The sequence below is a fragment of the Hemicordylus capensis genome, chromosome 4 (assembly GCF_027244095.1).
Source record: "Hemicordylus capensis ecotype Gifberg chromosome 4, rHemCap1.1.pri, whole genome shotgun sequence".
Taxonomy (NCBI): Eukaryota; Metazoa; Chordata; class Lepidosauria; order Squamata; family Cordylidae; genus Hemicordylus; species Hemicordylus capensis.
In genome coordinates this window covers 106,051,947-106,072,469 of record NC_069660.1, presented here as the reverse complement: position 1 = coordinate 106,072,469, position 20,523 = coordinate 106,051,947, and the positions used below count along the sequence as shown (strand labels likewise).

General features: G+C 43.2%; 2 protein-coding genes across 2 annotated transcripts in view; both read left to right on the top strand.

The window, feature by feature from the left end:
- WLS (Wnt ligand secretion mediator) overlaps window positions 1-20,523 on the top strand; it is a 167,447-nt gene that overhangs the window by 12,168 nt on the left and 134,756 nt on the right. The window lies entirely within an intron of this gene.
- On the top strand, window positions 7,392-9,848 carry LOC128324475 (uncharacterized). The gene is made up of 2 exons (XM_053249103.1): window positions 7,392-7,852; window positions 8,066-9,848. Exons 1-2 carry the CDS (start codon window positions 7,651-7,653, stop codon window positions 8,587-8,589), a joined length of 726 nt encoding a protein of 241 aa, XP_053105078.1. The 5' UTR covers window positions 7,392-7,650; the 3' UTR covers window positions 8,590-9,848.

Sequence of the window (20,523 nt, the reverse complement as noted above, 5' to 3'; positions counted from 1 at the left end):
CCTTAATTTTTGAATATAATGCAGCCTTATGCAGGCTTCCTCAGGTGGGACTGGGCTTACTCCTAAGCAAGGGTGCATGGGATCACGGCAGCCCCAGTCTCTTCCCTCTCCAAGCGAGGCTGCTCATTAGTGGCTCTTCACATCTTCAATATGATACAGGCAAAACTTGGGGTGGAGTGGTGGTTGTTTTTACCTGAGCGGGAACAAGGAGGAGAACGGAGTGAACATCCGACAGGGGAGGGAGGAGAGCAGAAGAGGGAAGTCAACTTCTGAGGCGCCCTAGCAGATTAGACAGAGGGGTGCGCTGTGCGCGCACACCATTATTTTGTCGCTGGCGGCTGCTTCCTCTTCCTCTTCTCACATTCTCCCCACCCCCTGTCCCAACCAAGAAGCAGCATGGTGGGTCTCAGTCCAACCACAAACAGAACTAGGGGAAAGGATTAGTGCAGTGCTACTGCTTCACGTTCTGAAATGAATGAGCTGCAAAGTGAAATGAATGAATGAACTGATGATCAGCGGCAGCCTATAGCAGCCAGCCTTAGCATTTTAGCAAAGTGGAAGAGAAGAGGACTAGGAGGATTGCTGGAAGCCGAGAGGGAGCTAGGGGAGGAGTCAGAGCCAGAGGCATGTTGCACACAGCCCTCTGCTTGTTGTTGCTCATATTTTGGGAGTCGGGACTCTCTGCAAATGATTAGGGCATGGCTGTGCTGGCCAGGAGCCAATGGTGGGAGAGCGCCCGCCCTGTCTGGGGGAGGGGGGGCACCGGCACCGCCCCCCCACCAAAAAAAATTTCCCCCCAAAAAATATTTCAAAAAAATTTGTGGCGGTGGGGGCGAGGGTGGGACATGGCAGGCACTTTGCGCCCTCCCTTCAAGTGCGCCTAGGGCATGTGCCCTGCCTGCCCCCCCACCCCCGGTTACGCGTCTGCCTTTAATCCCTCGTGCATGGGTGGCGGCTGTAGGCGTGAACACTTCCTCCTTGGATCTCAAGTGCATCCCATCCTCTGGATTGGTTATCTTCAGGGATAGCTGCCATCTCTAGATTGCTTGCCATATCCACTGGGGTTGGACCTTCACTTCCGGGTCACACCATGCCTCATGCTTCTAACATGTTTCTCTTTGTTCATACTTCTTAACTTTTGGCTGCGGCCCACTGTTCTTGACCTGTGAACACTCTTGTAAGACACACTCCTGATAAAGTCCCCCTTTTCTGTGGCAAGCTTTTCTCCTGAAGCAGTTCATTCATAATCACAAGCCATGTCTTGTGCAGTAAACAAGTTTCTTGCATTCAGTCTGATACAGACTATTATTCTAGCTAAGCAAACACTCAAATGTTAATGCTGATCCAGACAGCTGTTAGGCCAAGGTGGGCCTGTAGTCCTTCCACACCCATTGAGTTTTACTACAGAGTTCCAGTGCCACTATTTTTTTCTTTGCCTTCTTTTCTTGTTGCTTTTTAAAGACTGCAGCTAAAATCTGAGTAGCTTTTACATGTTTTATAACTTCTTTTGCTCTTCTGTAGATCTTTTGGAAAGTGTCCAACCTCATGATGTCCTTAAGAAGCAAATTTAACCCATGGGATGGATGGATGGATGGATTTATTTATTTATTTATTTGATGCACAGCCTATTGCAGTAATATGTGGATATTTATCAATTATTATCTCTCATGCTGCTATCATTGTCCTTGCATTGTCAGTCAGCAAAGCAAATAGTTTACCGCTCCCAATCTTCTCTGTGATTTCACATTTTTTTACCACCGTTATTTTCTGCAGTATGTCTGTTCTATCAAGTTCTGAAGCTTCAGTTTAAAAAAAACTGGTTGAGGGATTGTTATAACAAGGTTTGTTATTTCTTCTCCCTGCACATTTGTCCATTCATCTTTAAGTACTGCAAGACAGTGCTTCGTTGATTCTTCCTTGCACAGATTCCATTACCCAAACATATTCTGATTCTAAAAGAAGCTTGCTCAGAGAATGTCCGCTGGGCAAATGGTATGGTGGTCTTTGTGATTTAAAAGCTTCCTGACAGTATCCATTTGCAGTTATTGACAATGGTGTTCCAAAAGAATATATTGCTCTTGCAAGAGCTTGGTCAATTTTTTCCTGTTCTGCAGGTATCATCTACAAATTGAGCTATTAAACATCTTTTTTTCTTTTTTTTAACAGTGGCTTGCACTGTTTGGTCACTTTAGATTGCTGATTGGTCATGCATATTGATCCATATACTAGAAATTAATCTCTTGCATAGTTTAATTATCATCTTCGCCAACTTGTGAAGATGGTAATTATTAAGATTATAGTGAAAGGAAAGTAGGCAGATTAGTTCTTACCAGAATAACTTACGTTATTGGGTGGGGGGGTTAACCTGCAACACCAGTAGCATAGCTGGGGGAGGAGGGCTCCTGATGTCTGTATTGTGCACAGGTGCAGCACACACGTGTGCCAGCCACACCCCTGTCTGCAGTGTCACATGCAAGGGGGCATGGCCAGAGCCCTGGAAGGCCCATATGGGTCCCAGCTGGAGCTTCATTGTCAGCCAGCTGGATCCTTTTTCCTTTCTCCCTCTCAAGGAAAAAGGAAAAAGCACCCAACTGGCAACGAAGCACTAGCTGGGAATGAGCTCAGGAAGGCTTCTGCAGTCCTTCTGGGGCTCTGGCCATGCCTCCTTGCATGTGACATCACATGCAGGTGGTGTGACGAGAGCCGTGGAAGGGCCATGTGTGCACTCTGGAGCTTGTTTCCTAGTCATGCTCATTGCTGGGTGCATGTTCTTTCTCTCTTGCACAAGGGAGAGAACAAACAAAACACATGCAGTCAGCAGCAAGCACAGCTGGGGAATATGGGCCAGCTGGAGCCTGGGGGCAGGGATGAGGCAGCCATGCAGTGCATTGGAGCTCAGTCTCTGGGTCGCTCTCTCCCTCTGTCATGTGACTTCTGAGAGCCACTCCTGTCATGGTTTCCAGTTCTGTCTTTAGTGCAGCAGGTGGCCTAGACTTTTTGTGGGAGTGCCTGCAATAGGGTGGCCTCAGGAAAATGGTGGCTCAGGTTCCATGAACCCATCCACTCAATAGTGCCTCCATCCCTGCTCACCACATCAAGAGCTTAAATGTGTCAAATCTCTTCTCTCTCATATACACAAAGGTATGAAATGGCTGGTGAGAAAACTAAGGAGTTTTTCACACCTTTACCCTCAAAAGCAGAAGGAGTTGTGTTCAAGCCCTCCTTCTCCCTGCCACTGAGTTGCATTAAATCTGCCCACCTGCTTGTCTGTTAACTGTGCTTTGAACTCATTAGCATTTCACCCCATTGGCTTACATGGGGACAGTTTGGGGTTTTTTGTTTTTGTCCCCTTAGGTTTTTTTCCCTTCAGATTTTTTTGAAGACCAATACCTCTGTGGGTCATCCAGAGTCTGCTGGTATGTCTTCCAGCTCTTTTGGAAATAATGTATGGGTTGTTTAATTGTAAATAAGCAATAACAGTATTTGGAACCAGCATACATCACTTCCAGTCTTTTGGATCATGTAGAGCCAGATTGAGGTTAGATATAAATCAAGGTTTATTCTATGCTTTGAAGCCCACCTGCATTCCCTTACTCTAGAATTTCCAAATAGAAAGAAAGGAAAATAAATGGAGAGGATATTGAGAAGGAATAAAGAAACAAACAGATAGGGAGAGATGGAAAACAAGCAGAGTGGGAAGGGTTCCCCTTCCCGTGGAAGACAGGAAAAATGTGGAAGACAGGAAAAAAGCAAGAAGATTGGAGGTGCCTTATAAAGAACGGGACAAAATAAAGGAAGGCTCCAATATACTTTTTGTATAAAGTTATGAAGACTGAAAGTAAACCATTATTCCTCTCTATTTTCTGTTCCTTTTTCATCTCTATTTCTTTTAAAGAAAAAACATGTCCATAGATCCAACTACACAAAAACGTAGCTTACACTGCACAAAATCTGCCTAGCTGCACATTAGAATCAACCTTGATACGTGAAGCGTTTCAATACATCTGCAATCCATCTTGGAGTTGGAAGATGTGATGCCTGGGCAGGCTTTAGATACTTTATTTAATCATTCATATTTGTTCACTGCACCAGTACTATACTCTAGGCACATTGCAACACTTATATAAAACAAATTTTATAAAATATTAACTAAGGGTACTCAACTCAGCTTATAAATTGTCGAAGAAAAACATCTCTACAATATCTTGTTACGTCCTAGAGAGTGCTTTCAGTCTACTTTTTTTATTATTTCTATTAAACCCCAAATTGACCCTGCTCCTGTGTAGGAAAAATGGGTCAAAAAAGTAAATAATCTGAATTAAATCTGTGTCACATCAGGAGAAAAATAAAATCTCATAACCAAAGATAATCTCTCACTAAGTGTGCTGTCTTATCTCTTTTCAATTTGTATGAGAAAACAGTTGTTAATACTGTGAGTTGACAGTGATAGAAAGACCAATCACATGGTGAAAGAAAACATAGCTTCATTGATTCAGAGTTCCTGGGACATAACGGATTATTTAATCATTTGTTAGGCTGGGAGGGATGGAACAGGCTACTAAACTACTATAAGAATTGACAATACCTTTCTTCTCTGCTTCCCAATCAGATAAAAGTTCCTTCTTTATTTCTATTTTTCTTCTGTCTGCGTCTCTCTATAGTAATATTTGTAGAAGTCTTCATCCTAAACCAAAGTCTACCAAGCTCAGGACGTGGCATTTCAGCCCATGTGCAATAGCTCCTTATTGATTAAAATCATTCCAAAGTATTTAAACTACTACCAAGTTTAATTAAGAAAGATGTTTTATAATGTTCCAGTCCTTGCTGTTACAAGCTACTTCCAGACAGTGATATATTCCATCTTCTTTACTGCTTCCTACTGTGGCTGTTGCTAGTCTTCCAGAAGATGCACAACACAGCTCCTCCTGCATTTTTTTTTCTTCACAGATGTGCTCCTATTTGTGACCAAGCAGTAGTTATTTTCAGCACTATTTTCTAGTGTATATTGTAGGAGAAAGACTGTTGTAGATGGCAATTGTGCAGAAAGCCCCTCCTCCAGGTATCTTGTGGGTGGGGACTTGTAAAAGGGGTTGGAAGTGGTAATGGGCTGGATGAGGGATAACAAACAAACTGGACCCAAGTTAGGTGGAGGTACATATTGTGGGAGATTGGAACTCGAGAGATGGTTTAGATCTACCTGTCCTGGATGGGGTTATACTTCCCCAGAAGAAACAGGTACGTCGTTTGGGAGTATTCCTGGATCCAAACCTTTCCCAGGTTGAAATGGTGGCCAAGAATGTGTTTTATCAGCTCTGACTGATAATGCCAACTACATCCGTTTCTCAAGATAAATTACCTTAAAACTATAGTACATATGTTGGTAACCTTCAGGCTTGATTACTGCAAATTGCTCTAGATTAGGCTGCCTTTGTTTGTAGTCTGGAAAGTTCAATTGGTACAGAATGTGGCAGTCAGGTTGGTCTCCAGGGCAACCCATTTAGATCTTATTCTAAAAGATCTTCACTGGCGACCAATATGTTTCTGGGCCAGATACAAAGTGCTGTTTATTGGTTATAAAACCCTTAGGGCCCATGGTATTTAATAAAGTCCTCCGTTGTCATGAACCACGCTGCCTACTGAGATCATCAGGAAAGATCCAGTTGCAGTTACCACTGGTTCATTTGGAGGTGACTGGGAACCGCGCCTTCTTCATAGCTGCTCCAGAACATTAGAACGCAGTCCCTGTCAGAAGAAAAGCTTCCCCATCTCTACCTGTCCTATAGAAACCTTTTAAGACACGCCTGCTTCTTCAGGCTTTTAGTTAAAATATATACACACTGTTATAATTGTTGCTAGCTGTTTGTTTTTAATTGTATTAATGGTTTTATGTAAACCGCCTGGAGTTGTTTTATATCAGGTGGTTTATAAATCCAATAAATAACCCCACCAGGGGCGTAACTATAATTAGGCAAGGGGAGGCCATTGTCTCGGGGGCCCCGTCTCTGGGGGGGTCCCCCAGAGACATGTCACGTGTCTCCCGCCGTGCCAGCTTCTTCATGTATCATTTTTTTAAAAAAATCCTTGTTGAAATCGGGACGGTGGCGTGCCATAGTCCTCCTTCGTCCCTCTCCACCCTTTTGCCATGTCACGTGGGCTCCAGCTCCTCCTCCTCCCCCATCCATTGGCTGCAGCACCCCACGTGAGCCAGAAAGTCACATGACTGTGGGTGCAGGCAACATGGAGGGGCTAAGGCAGCAGGACTCGCAGGAGGACTCAGAGCCAAGTTAGCTGGTCTTGTGGTAGCAAGCATGACTTGTCTCCATAGCTAAGCAGGGTCTGCCCTGGTTGCATATGAATGGGAGACTTGATGTGTGAGCACTGCAAGATATTCCCCTCAGGGGATGAAGCTGCTCTGGGAAGAGCAGAAGGTTTCAAGTTCCCTCCTTGGCTTCTTCAAGATAGGGCTGAGAGAGATTCCTGCCTGCAACCTTGGAGAAGCCACTGCCAGTCTGTGAAGACAATACTGAGCTAGATAGACCAATGGTCTGACTCAGTATATGGCAGTTTCCTATGTTCGTATATAGCTGAGTGTTCACTGCAGCAGCCGCTTCTCTCCCCCGCCCTGCCCTGCCTGCATGGCTGGGCACATTGCATTGTGCAGAAGCCAGAGCTGCATGATCATGGCCCGCTTCTCTACCCCTCCCCAACCGCCTGCATGGCTGGGCGTGCCCCCTCGCTTCTCTTCCCCACCCCTGCCCGCATGGAGGCCCGCTTTTCTCCCTGCCTGCCCGCAGGCCGCCACTCAGCTGGGCATGGCGCCAGCCGCCCACTTTTGTCCCCAACTCCCTGCCCACCTGCAGGCGGCTGCCTCATGTCTAGGCATGCCTGCTTCTCCTTGGCTGGCCGGGCTGGGCATGATGGCCCAGCAGGGTGGATAAAAATCAATGATTTTTTAAAAAAAAAATCAAAAAATTCGGATTTTTTTTATTTAAATCGGATTTTTTTTATTTAAATCTGATTTTTTTAAATAAAATGCTTTTTGAGGAAAATATATTACCATCCAAAGGTTATTCCACCATGAAATAAAGATTAGTTTTTTAATTATGTAGAATAAGGCTGTATATGTTTAATTTTTTTGGTAAATAAATTCCATTAATCCATTCACAATGTCATGCTCTTCCAGAGGTTTTTGTAAGATTATTGGGCAGTTTCTCTGCCTACAAGATATTATCACAGATGCTTGGTTTACTTTTGCAGTTCTCAAAACTGAATTTGACTCAGCAGAGATCACATGCCTCTTCTTCACAGCAAAAATGTTATGACATGAACAGAGATGAGAAAAAGACCTTAATCCTATTGTTCTACAAACCTATGAATACAGAATCAACCCCTTCAGTGCTAAGTTTCAAGAAGTTCAGTGAAATAGAATAGAAACAATATTTTTCTGATGGTTTGGAGTGGAATAGATCTGCACAAGAAGAAAGTGAAACTAAGTGTGAGGAGGGAGGGGCAAGCAGACAAGCAGTACAAAATGAAAGTGAAACTTTCTGAGCACAATACTGCATAGCCACAGACAGACAAGTCTTTGGATCTTTTTGTGCGTATGACCTGAGGTTTATCACATTCTTTCCTTGGAGGAAAAAACCTATAATGGCAGCAGGCCGTAAAAGAGACTCAGTTTGGCAATATTTTAATGAAGTTCCTTTACCTATCAGTAAGGCAGGCATGCGTGCAAAATGCAAACACTGCAACAAAGAAATGCAAGGCCTGGTGGCCCGAATGAGGCAACATCATGAGAAGTGCTGTGATGAAGATGACCAAAGAAACACATTTGAACAGGCAGGATCTTCAGGTTGGTAAACATTTTTATTGAATCATATAATATTTTTAAAGACTGCCTTGAACTGTCATGTTTGAGCAAAATTATATTTCTTATTATTACTGCATGTTACTGTCATTTGGTACAGTTATGAAGAAAAGCAAATATTCCTTTTGGGGCAGTGCTGTGTACAATAAGCAGAAATTGTATAAACAATAAAATAACAGCATTGACTTTTTTGTTTAGGGGAATTCATGGATTCTGGAAACTATCCACCTTCAAGATCACCATCCTCCTGTTCTACAGTTTCAGAGTTATCCATCCAGGATAGTGCTTCATTAGCATCATCATCAGACACCCACAGCCACATATCACTATCACCTAAAAGAAAGAAAAAATCCTTCCCTCCTGGAACCACCATAGATAAGTTTGTGATAAAAACTAGCAGATTAGAAAAAGAGTTAATTGATGAAAAAATTGCCCAGTTTGTTTATGCAACGAACTCTTCTTTCCGTCTGACTGAGAACCCACATTTCATTAATATGGTTCAGTCATTGAGACCAGGATACAGTCCACCCAGCAGAGCAGATGTTGCAGGGAAACTGCTGGATAAAGTGTATGACAGAGAAATGGAGCAATGTGCAACAGCTCTGGAGGGTAGAATTGTTAACCTAAGTATTGATGGGTGGAGTAATGTCCACAATGATCCTATTGTATGTGCTTGTATTAACAACAGAAGAAGGGAAAGTCTTCCTTGCACAAACAATTGATACGTCAGGAAATGCACACACAGCAGAATACTTACAAGAAGTGGCAGTAAAAGCTATAATAACGTGAACAAAAATTCAAATGTCTAGTACACAGTTTGGTCACAGACAATGCTGCAAATGTATCCAAGATGAGAAGAAATTTAGAAGAGCAGGAAGGGAATACAAAGCTAATAACATATGGTTGCAGTGCTCATTTGCTGCACCTCTTAGCCAAAGACTTAAGTGTTCCAGAAATAAAGACTAATGTTGTTGAAATTGCTAAATACTTCCGTAACAATCACTTTGCTGCTGCAGCTCTGAAAAGGATGGGTGGAACCAAGCTAACGCTCCCACAAGATGTTAGATGGAACTCTGTGGTGGACTGTTTTGAGCAGTATATCAAGAACTGGCCTATTCTGATGACAGTTTGTGAACAAAATCGAGATAAAATAGATGGCACTGTCACGGCCAAAATCCTCAACATTGGGCTTAAGAGAAATGTTGAACATATGCTGAGCATCCTGAAACCCATCTCTGAATCTTTAAACAAAATACAGAAAAATAGCTGTTTTATTGCTGATGCTGTTGAAATTTGGAAGGAACTGAGTGAACACTTAAAAACAGAACTACACATGGACAGAATTAAATTACAAGCATTAAAAAAACGAATGGGACAGGTACTGTCTCCAGCTCATTTTTTGGCAAATATTGTCAATATCCAGTACCAGGGTCAAAACTTAAGTGCTGAGGAAGAGGAGTTAGCTATGACATGGGTATCCAGCAATCATCCATCTGTAATGCCAACTATAATAAACTTCAAAGCTAAGGGGGAACCATTCAAGAAATATGTTTGCTGAAGATATTTTAAAGAAAGTCACACCAGTGAACTGGTGGAAGTCACTTAAGCACTTGGATTTAGAGACTGTTCAAGTAATGATTTCACTTTTAACAGCAGTAGCTTCTTCTGCAGGCGTTGAAAGAATATTCTCTTCCTTTGGACTCATTCATTCTAAATTGAGAAATCTTTTGGGACCCGATAAAGCAGGAAAGTTTGTTTTTCTTTTCCAGATTATGAACAAAGAAGAAGATGAAGATGACGAGTGAGCTACAGAGGACAGTATTTAAGTTTTTCATGTGTAGGCTGGGCTGACAGTCTAAGTTTCTTAAAATATATATATTTTGTTTAGCCAAATTAGTTAACAAACATGGATGTTTGTTTAAGCAAATAACATATGCTGTAATGTTATTGTTTCAGTTGAATAAATCTATTTAAATTGTTATTATTAAGGTAATGATTATTTTTCTCCTTCCTAAGTACAACAGAAAAGTTGTCCAAATATGAATGATTAACCTATTAAACTGGGGATAAAAAAACTAATATGAAAAATTGTTATTCTAAAAATCTTCATCTACTTGCATATTAAAGTTATACCAGCAAGAATTAGTCTTTATGTAGAAAACTATGATTTAAATCAAGCCTTACTGACTAGTGATTTAAATCGTGAATTAAATTGTGAATTAAATCAGTTTGATTTAAATCAAATCCACCCTGTGGCCCAGTGCTTAAATCCCACCCACCCCGCCCGTGCAGGCTGCTGCTTGGCAATGGGATCACTCAAGCCTGGTTAGGAGAAGGAGACGCTTGGAAAGCATAGGAAGAGAAAGGGCAGCATGCAGTCTAAGTCTCATGGAAGTGTATAAGGCACGTGAATCGTGGCTAATTAAGAAATTAATCGGTTGTAATTAATTAATCACTAATGTCAATAGGGCTTAGCCCCTGGATCTTGCCCATATAGTTATAATTAGGGCTATTGATTACTACAGCTCTCCCAAACGCTGCCTCAATTCTTTATATTGTCTTTAACCTGTGGAACTCCCTGCTGTAAAGACAGTGTTGGTGGCATTTACCAAAAAAAAAAGGCTGTGATGAAGGAGTTTGTCTTGGACATGAGGGTGGGTGTGGGTGTGGGTGTGGGTGTACCTAGTTGGTTCTGCTGTGCTGTTATTTACTCCTTTTAACTAGTTGGGATAGTTAGCAGAGTCTACATTGGGCCAGGAGAAGGAGAGGAAGGTGGCGGGGGGGGGTGCATTTTAAAACCTTGTCTCTGGGCCAAAGCCAACCTTGTTACACCCCAGAACTCCACCTCTGTGTGTCCCAAATACTGCACATGTGTTCAGCACTCATTTATCTTGTGCTATGCACAGCGGGGAACTGACTTGACTAGCAAGCCAGAGGTTGCCAGTTTGAATCCCTGCTGGTATGTTTCCCAGATTATGGGTTTCCCAGATTATGGGAAACACCTCTGTCGAGCAGCAGTGATATAGGAAGATGCTGAAAGGCATCATCTCATACTGTGTGGGAGATGCAGGGGTGGAGCCACCATTGGGCCGACGGATTCAAAGAAACAGGGCCATGCCTAATCAGGCCCCATGGCCCTGACACGCCCCCACGCCTGAAGTCAGACGCAGGGGTGCTGGTTAGGTCCTGAGCAGGGGCTGCATGCGTGGCCCCTTCGGGAGTTAAACTCCAACTCCCGAATGGAGTCTCAAGGCTCCGTTCGGGAGCCAGACCACACACCCCGCATCTGACGTCAGATGGGGGCATGGCTAGCCCCCGCGTCTGACATCAGATGGGGGGGCGGGGTCAGCGGTGTCGCCACCGCTGCTGCACACGAGCCACCAGTGGTCAGGCTCTGCGCCTGGGGAGATGGCAATAGTAAACCCCTCTTGTATTCTACCAAAGACAACAATAGGGCTCTGTGGTCACCAGCAGTTGACACTGGCTCGATGGCACACTTTACCTTTACGTTTTTATGTTTAAAAAAACACCTGTAGTATTCCTTGGTGGGACCCACACAGTTAGAGAAACCTAGCTGTTGGTTTTCATAATAGGAAAGATAGATACTAGATTATTATTTTGTTTTGGTATTTTAATTTTTTTTAGCCCTCTGTATTATTTTTTGGCGTTCGGATCTTGCAGAAAAAAGACAGAGAGAAGGACCCCCACTGAGTGTTTGTTATGGTGAACCTCTCATCCACTGGTATTGGCAAAGAACCCTTGTGTGAAAATCTTCTTTAAAAATGTGTTTTTCGGAGATTGCAGAAAACAAGTGCAGTAGCAGTGAGCATGGAGTGTGCTGGAGGTTTGCTGAGATTGTGGATCTCCTTAAGATTTGGAGGAACAGATATTGTTGCTGAAGTGGGAGAAACCTGCAAAGAAAAATATTACAGGAGGTCCTCTTTATTCATGGTGGTTCTGTTCCCACCTATTTCCATGGATAACGAAACCACAAATAAAGAGCCCTATCGGGATTGTGGGGGTTAGGTTTTATGTCCAGCCACTAACTTCTATAATACTTGATCAAATGCACTCCAAAGATTTTTCTTATCTCTCCCATTCCAAATAGTGTTAGTTTCCTTACTGTTATGGACTACATTTTTCCATTCCATTTTTTAAAACATCAACTGAATGTGGCACTCTAAGCTAATTTCCACGTTCCAGTATATAACAGCAATGGATGTAGTCAGGATGTTAAATAAACAAGGAGAGGCTGAGTCATTTAGTAAAACTATTTGTTGATGACTGGGCCACTCCACTGTACACAACAGCGATGTGGTAAATGTAACCAATACAATGATTAGTTTATGTAATTCTGGAATAAATGATGCTAAACTCATCCATTCATTCTTATATAGCTTGCATGCAAATTTATATTCAGAATTAATCAGTTTGAGATGTATCTCTTTCTTCCCCCCCCCCCCAATTGCATTGAATGCTTCAGTGAATTTCAGAGGGATTCTATCTTCAATATAGTCAGGATAGTATTTCTCCTAAACAAGCCCTCTTGAACTGTTGGAGTACAACACTCTGCAAGTAAGGGGGAAAGTAATTTGGCATTGCAATACTCTTGCACAACAAAAGTAGATGTAAATGGTGACATGATGCAAAAGGAGCAGGTTTTAATTGCAACTCCAGAGTGACCATAGGGTTCTAAAGCTTCATCCACTGCTCCCTTACATTATGGGGAAAATGGGTACTGGTTTAATAAACTGCTCTTACTCAACTGATGGTAGCAGTTTTCCCTAATTAATTAATATATTGCTTGACTCCAAAGTTCTAGGCAATTCACTACAATAAATACAATAAAACAAACTATCCCCATACAGAGGATGTTGAATAACTGCACTGTGCAGGGCAAGGGCTGTTGATGACCTTAATATGTGTACCCTAAGAACAAAACTAGGAGAGCTGCCACTGAAAAAAATATCCTCCATTTCTATGTTGAATAAATGCTATGTGTTGCAGGCAACATGATTCAGGGGTGAAATCTATATCCTTATCTAAACTGTAAGCAGGATCCAAATCCAGTGACTAAGCAACACTGAAATAAATGGGGCTAGTGAGTAATGACTAATTCAAATTCCATTAATTTTTTTAAAAAAATGTTTGCTTTTTGTTTAACTAAAGACTACAACATTACATGATAATTTAATCAAGGATAAGAAATAATTCCCTTGATTTCAATGGGACTTATGCATTACTAACATAATCTGGATTCTTTCCTATATTGCCTAAGATAGGGGTGTGCACGAACCTGTTCGGAGGCCTTTTTATGGGCCTCCAAACAGGTTCGAAAGGCCAGCTGTTTGGCCAGTTTGAAGGTGGGTGGGGGAGGTTGCTCTTACCCGTCGCATCGCATTTCCTCCACAGCACTACACTTCAAAAGGATCTGGCGGGGCGGCAGCGTACCTCCCTGCTGCCCCATTGCCTAACTGGACTGGAAATGACTGGAAGTACCTAATGCACATGCGCATGTGAGGTACTTGCAGTCACTTCCAGTCCGACAAGGCAATGGGGCAGCAGGGAGGTATGCTGCTGCCCCGCCGGGGGGGGGGATGTGACGGGGGTGTAAGAGCACCCTCCCCCACCCTTAAAGGTATCCCCCTGCCAATTCTGTGCATGTCCCTAGCCTAAGATGCATTTTTAATTATTGTGGCATTTTAAAGATCTTATAGAGGCCCAGGTGCCAAAACTGGTGCAACTTTGTGCTTGCTTTCTTTATTAAGAAGGTAAGGTAACAATGGCTCTTCTCTGGAGTCCCTTTTGTGACAACTAAAGCCTCTTTTTAGAATTTCTTCCAATCTTCCTGCTCCCTTCTCAGTATTAATCAGTGTTGCTGTTTGCATGGTGTGCCCAGCAGCTGCCTGGACTGTCTCATTATTAAGCTGGCATGGTGGCAGCAGCAGGTGGTCTGTCCTCTCTCGCTTCCACTGGCTCCCTTTCCCCTGCTCGGGTCAGAGAATTATGCTGCCACTGCCACCACAAAAGTGAGGCAGCATGGAGAGTCCAGGTAGCCTCCCTATAGTGGTGACCATATGCTCTGCAAAGAGCAGACAGTGGCATCTGTGTTTAGTGTGTGTGTGGCTGTGGACTAATGAAGGGATTGGTTTACATCAGTTCTGGCCAGTAGGGAAGAGCAACCTTTTTTGTCGGCCTCAGACATGAACAATCATCAAGCCAGCACTGCATCACAGCTTCATAGGGGAGGCACAAGTATCACTAATGTAAATTGTGGTGTGGTTTGAATCCAATTTCGGGCCTATTAAAGGCTTCTGTGTGTTCCCTCTTGTTTTGTTTTTCTTCTTGGTGGTGCCTCCAACCTTTTTCTTTCTTACTGTTACCACAGTCATGTGTTCGTCACAACTATAACAGCAACCATGCTTCAAGAACAGAATTTGGGGTTCAAACCACACCGTGGTTTGAAGCCCAAATCTTTTTCTTGAAGCATAGTTGCTGTTGCTGTTGTGACAAATCACACTTTCAGGATCCTTTGACAAATAACAGAGGGCCGTAGTTCAGAGATAGAGCACATGCTTTGCATGCAGAAGGTTTCATGTCCAGACCCTGACATGTCCAGGTAGGACGGGAAATCCTCTTCCTAAGACTCCAGAGAAGTGCTGCCAGTCAGTACAGATAATACTGAGCTAGATGAGCTAATGGTCTGACTTTAAACAAGTTTCCTATGGCCCTAGTTAAATTTGTCAAACTGGAGCTGCTATTATGATTCATTTAGGGTCTAATAGACATTTAGGATATGTCTCTCTTTCCCATACAGGGCAAATTTCTTCTGATAGTCCTCCCAAATCCACCATCTCTGTTATTGTTGTTCACTCTGTGAAGCACAACCTGACAGTAGATGTGGGAACAGAAATGCCTGGCCTCTGACTCCAAACCCACTGCCTGGCTTAAGATCTGGAGGAATAAAAATATGACACTAATGGACTTTTCTTGTTCTCAGTTTATGGCTTAAAGCATTTCTGGCTTAGAGGCATCTAACTTCAGATCCATTAGTTATAGTTAGAGCGTCGTGTGGTTTTTCTCCTCACTTTTCCTTTCAAATAATATGCAGCTTCCTGACAGATTAACTAACTGGTTATGCTCACCCGTATTATAATTCTCCATGGGGTTTTTTTGTTCTTTAAATTAAAGGCATTTCATTTTACAATTGTTGATTGGGTCTCAAACAGTTAATTCAGTTATATGTTTGGAACCTAGAATCCATTGTTGGCCTGGATCTCCCAAAGGATGTCTGAATGTAGCTTTCCATTCAGTAGAATAGCTTAGAGGCCCAAGCCAGAATAAGCTGTCAACATAAAGACCATTCCAAACATAGTAAATAGCGGGGTGTGGGGCAATATTTTTTAAATAGCAAATTGCTCTATTTGGCAATGCAGTGACTGGATTATATTCCCTTTCTACACGTCACTCTTAACATTTCTATCAGTTGAATAGCATATGAAAATGAGTACTATAACTGCTGCCATCTCTGAAATTATCTGGAACCCATGGAAGAATAATTCAGTAAGGGCCAGTGGGACATTGTCTCCCTGCCCCAAATTATCCCTCCCAAAACACCATCCAAGTGTCCCACAGCACTGCTAGATTTCTCTCTCTCTCTCCAGTTTCCTATCTAGATTTTTGACAGAGTGGACCCTTCCACTGCTTTCCAAGACAGTGTTTCCACTGGCTCCTTGTCTGGTGTTTTCCAAATAAAGTTGCCTAGGCAGGGCAGCTGCTTACAAAGCTCCAAACTGCAGTAATTAGCATACCTAGTCAGTGCCCAATTCACATATTTAATGCCCTCAGAGGGTGTGTCTCCTTTGTTGCTCTAGGGTCATCAGCTTGCAATGTCCTCTACCAGTCAGCAGTCAGAATCACTGACAGGCAGCTATTCTAAATAAGCAGTTTATTGTTGTGACCACGGGTCATAACATGGAGGTAGCTATTCTATCTAGTCCTCAGCAGCCTAGGCAAAAGTCTAGCCATCTGACCTCACAGGATCCTTTGATGTGTTCAACACATGGATCAAGAGGCAGTATTCTATACCACTGGGGTAAGGAAAAGCACAGTGCAGAAGGAAATCGCCTGTTTTTTCCAGGATGGTTTTAAACCACATTGCAAGTGTTCGTGGGATTAAATTTGTTGGTATTTTAAAAAATCAAACCGAAAGAAATGGAACAATATATTCAGGATTGATGCTTCTTTATGTTATAGACTGTGAGTAAAGAACTCAGTTTTTTCAATTATCCAGTTTAACCTGCCTAAAAATTACTAAGCAGAACACATTGGAATAAGAACACAAGAACAGCCCTGCTAGATAAGGCCCAAGGCCCATCTAGTCCAGTATCCTGTTTCACACAGTGGAACACCAGATACCTCTGGGAAACCCACAGGCAAGAGCACTCTCCTGCTGTTTTTTCCCCCGTGCAACTTGGTAGAGGCATCTTGCCTCTTGGACTGGAGGTGGTCTATAGCCACCAGTCATTGATAGATAAATTTATCTAAACCCTTCTTAAAGCCATCCAGGCTGTTGGCTGTCACCACATCTTGTGGCAGAGAATTCCATAGGTTAATTATGTGTTGTGTGAAAAAGTACTTCCTTTTTTTGGTCCTAAGTTTCTTGGCAATGAGCTCCATGGGATGACCCCTGGTTCTCGTGTATTTGAGAGGAAGAAAAATTTCTTTCTGTACATCCTCGCTTCTCCATGCATGATTTTATAGACCTCTATCATGTGTATCTTCAGTTGTCTTTTTTTCCTAAACTAAAAAGTCCCAGGTGTTGTAGCCTTGCCTCATAAGGAAGGTGCTCTAGGCCTCTGATTATCTTGGATGCCCTCTTCTACACCTTTTCCAGTTCTACAATATCCTTCTTAAGAGATGGTGACCAGAACTGTATGCAGTAATCCAAATGTGGCTGCACCATAGATTTGTTTAGGGGCATTATGATATTAGCAGTTTTATTTTCAACCCCCTTCCTAATTATTCCAAACATGGAATTGGCCTTTTTCAACAAGCTGTCCACCATGACCCCAAGATCACTCTCCTGGTCAGTGACTGACAGCTCAGATCCCATCAGCGTATATGTGAAATTGAGGGGGTTTGCCCCAATGTGGATCACTTTACACTTGCCAACAATGAACTGCATTTACCATTTTGTTGCCCACTCCCCCAGTTTGGAGAGATCCATTTGGAACTCCTTGCAATCTCTTTTGGATTTCACTACCCTAAATAATTTAGTGTCATCTGCAAATTTGGCCATCTCACTGCTTACGCCAACTTCTAGATCATTTATGAATAAATTAAAAAGCACTGGTCGCAGTTCAGATCCCTGGGGAACCCCACTTCTTACTTCCCTCCATTTATAGAACTGTCCATTTATACCTACCCTCTGTTTCCTGTCCTTCAGTCAGTTACCGATCCACACTGAACCTGTCCCCTTATCCCATGATTGCTAAGCTTTCTCAAGAGTCTTTGATGAGGAACTTTGTTGAAAGCTTTTTGAAAGTCCGGGTATACTATGTCAACTGGATCACCTTTATCCACATACCTGTTGACACTCTCAACTCCAAAAGTTTGGTGAGGCAAAATTTACCTTTACAGAAGCCATACTGGTTCTCTCTCAGCAGGGCTTGTTCTTCCATATGCTTAAAAATTTCATCCTTGAGAAAGCTTTCCATCCATTTGCCTGGAACAGAAGTTAAGCTAACTGGCCTGTAATTTCTGAACCCCCACCCCTGATCCCTTTTTGAAAATCGGTGTTACCTTGGCTACTTTCCAGTAGGCATGTGCCCAAAATGTTTCGGAGGCCATTGTAAAGGCCTCTGAAACGTTTCGGCGCTGAGGCAGTTTTCAGTGTTTCGGCACCGGCGGGGGTAGTACTTTAAGGGCGGGGGAGGGTGTAATCACCCACCCCCGCCGTGTTTCCCCCGCCAGCGCTCTATAAACTTCAAGCCCCTTGGGGCAGCAGCGTTCCCACCTGCTGCCCCGTTCCCCCCGCCGGCCGGAAGTGGCCGGAAGTTGCGAGTGCGCCTGTTGTGTGTGTGCGCGCGCACAGCAGACGGGTGCACGCGCACTCGCAACTTCCGGCCACTTCCGGCTGGCAGGGGGAACGGGGCGGCAGGGAGGAATGCTGCCGCCCCGAGGGGCTTGTAATTTACAGAGCACCGGTGGGGGGAACATGGGGGTGGGTGGGTGAGTACACCCTCCCCCACCCTTAAAGTACTACCCCCGCCGGTGCCGAAGACCATTCATGCACATCCCTACTTTCCAGTTGTCTGGTACGAAACCTGCTTGTATGGGATGTTACATATTTTTGCAATGTGGTTGGCAATTTCACATTTGAGATCTTTACGGACTCTTGGGTAGATGCCATCTGGCCTGGCAATTTGTTAATTTTCCATTTTTCCAGACAGTTTAGAATGTCCTCTCCTGTCACACGTATCTGACTCAGTTCTTTAGCCTCTGTCCCTGATAAGCCCGGTTCAGGCACTGGTATACACTCAGTCAGTATCCTCTGCCATGAAGACAGATGCAAAGAATTCCTTCAGCTTCTCTGAAAGTTCCATGTCCTCACGAGACTCCCCGCAAACTGTGAAAGAAATCAGCTCAGTCTCCCAGTATGGGTGCTTTTCTCTGACATGGCCAGTCTGAGTTGAAATCGCCTACAACAAGATTGCGGTTACCCTCAATTTGGGGCGGTGGACGGGACGCATGGCACATTGTCCAGGCTTTGCCTGTCATCGGGGTAAATTCCCTTGCTTTCTCCCTCCCCACAACCGCTGTTCCCCAATAGTCACCTTGTATTTCTTTTACCAGAGTTTGTTTTCCTTTCTGTTCTCTTCATTTGGGCAGGCCTTCCAATTTCTGAAGGAATTCTTCTTCCCCTTTATAGCTTCCTTAACTTTACTTGTTAGCCATGCTGGCATCCTCCTGGATTTGGTGGTAACTTTTCTCCTTTTTGATATACATTCCAACTAGGCATCTATTATTTTGATTTTAAATAAATTCCATGCATTCTGGAACAAAGTGACTTTCCTGATTTTCCCTTTCAGATTTCTTTTCACCAAACTCCTCATTTTAGATAAGTTTCTTTTTCTGATATTCAAAGTGTCTTTGTTAGAATCTGCAGCAAGGTCCTGAGCGGAGCCCTCTAAGAAGTATTCCTGCAGCTCTTTTCTATCAAGAGGGGAAGATGCTGAGAGTGAAACCTTAGAAGAGATTGTGCAGGTCTCCCCTCCCTCCTCTTTGTAGATCTAAAAAAACCACCACTTTTCTAAAAATAAAAGTAGACTAATGTCCACATCAATCACTATGCAGACATTCTATCTCTATATACATGTGGGGGAGGTTGTGACTGTATCTACTGGTCCAAGCCCCTCACTGTGTCTAATGTCCAGATGTAGATAATATCTACATATGTAGATGTTATCTACATATGTAGATGTTATCTACATATGTAGATGTTATCTACATATGTAGATAACATCTGCATAGGCCTAGAGCTATGTGAATTATTTGATCAATACATTATTATTATTATTATTATTATTATTATTTTATTATTATTATTTATCACATTTATAAGCTGCCCCATCCAGAGGCTCTGGGCAGTGTACAACGACTTTTTTAAAGACATAAAACCCACAATTCAAACACATGCTAAAAACAATATAAAAATGATTAAAACCATTTAAAAACAATCAAAATACTTAAAACAACAACAACAACACTTTACAAGCCTTGGATGGCCAGGCCAAACAAATAGGTTTTTAGGTCTCTCTTAAAGGCCGACAGTGAGCCTAAACTGTGGATATCTGCCGGGAGTACATTCCATAGATGAGGAGCAGCTACAGAAAAAGCCCAGTTCCGAGTCACCACCAGACGTACTGGTGGTAACTGGAGATGGACATCTCCAGATGACCTCAACAAGCGATGGGGATCATACCGAAGAAGGCATTCTCTAAGTTAACCAGGACCCAAGCCATTCAGAGCTTTAAAGGTAATAATCAGCACTTTGTATTTCGCCCAGAAACCTATCGGCAGCCAGTGCAGCTGTTTTAAGACAGGCATAATATGGTCTCTCCGGGCTACCACAGAGACCAATCTGGCTGCCGCATTTTGAACTAACTGAAGTTTCCGAACTACATACAAAGGCAGCCTCACTTAGAGTGCATTGCAGTAGTCAAGCCTGGAGGTTACCAGCTGGTGCACCACTATTTTGAGGTCATCCTCTTAAAGGAATGGATGCAGCTGTCAAATCAGCCAAAGCTGATAGAAAGCGCTCCTGGCCAGGGCCTCCACCTTGAGATACCATGGTGAGGCCTGGATCCGAGAACACTCCCAAGCTGTGTACCTGTTCCTTCTGGCGGAGTGTAACCCCATCCTGCACAGGAAGATCTAACTCATCCCTCAAATTCTGATCTCCCATAATGAGCACCTCCTTCTTGCTTGAATTCAGCTTCAATTTGTTATCCCTCATCCAGCCCATTACTGCCTGTAGGCAGGCATTTAGGGAGTGAATGCCATTTCCTGATGGTGATGGTGATAAGGAGGAATAGATTTGGGTGTCATCAACATACTGATAACACCCTGCACCAAATCTCCTGGTGACCTCA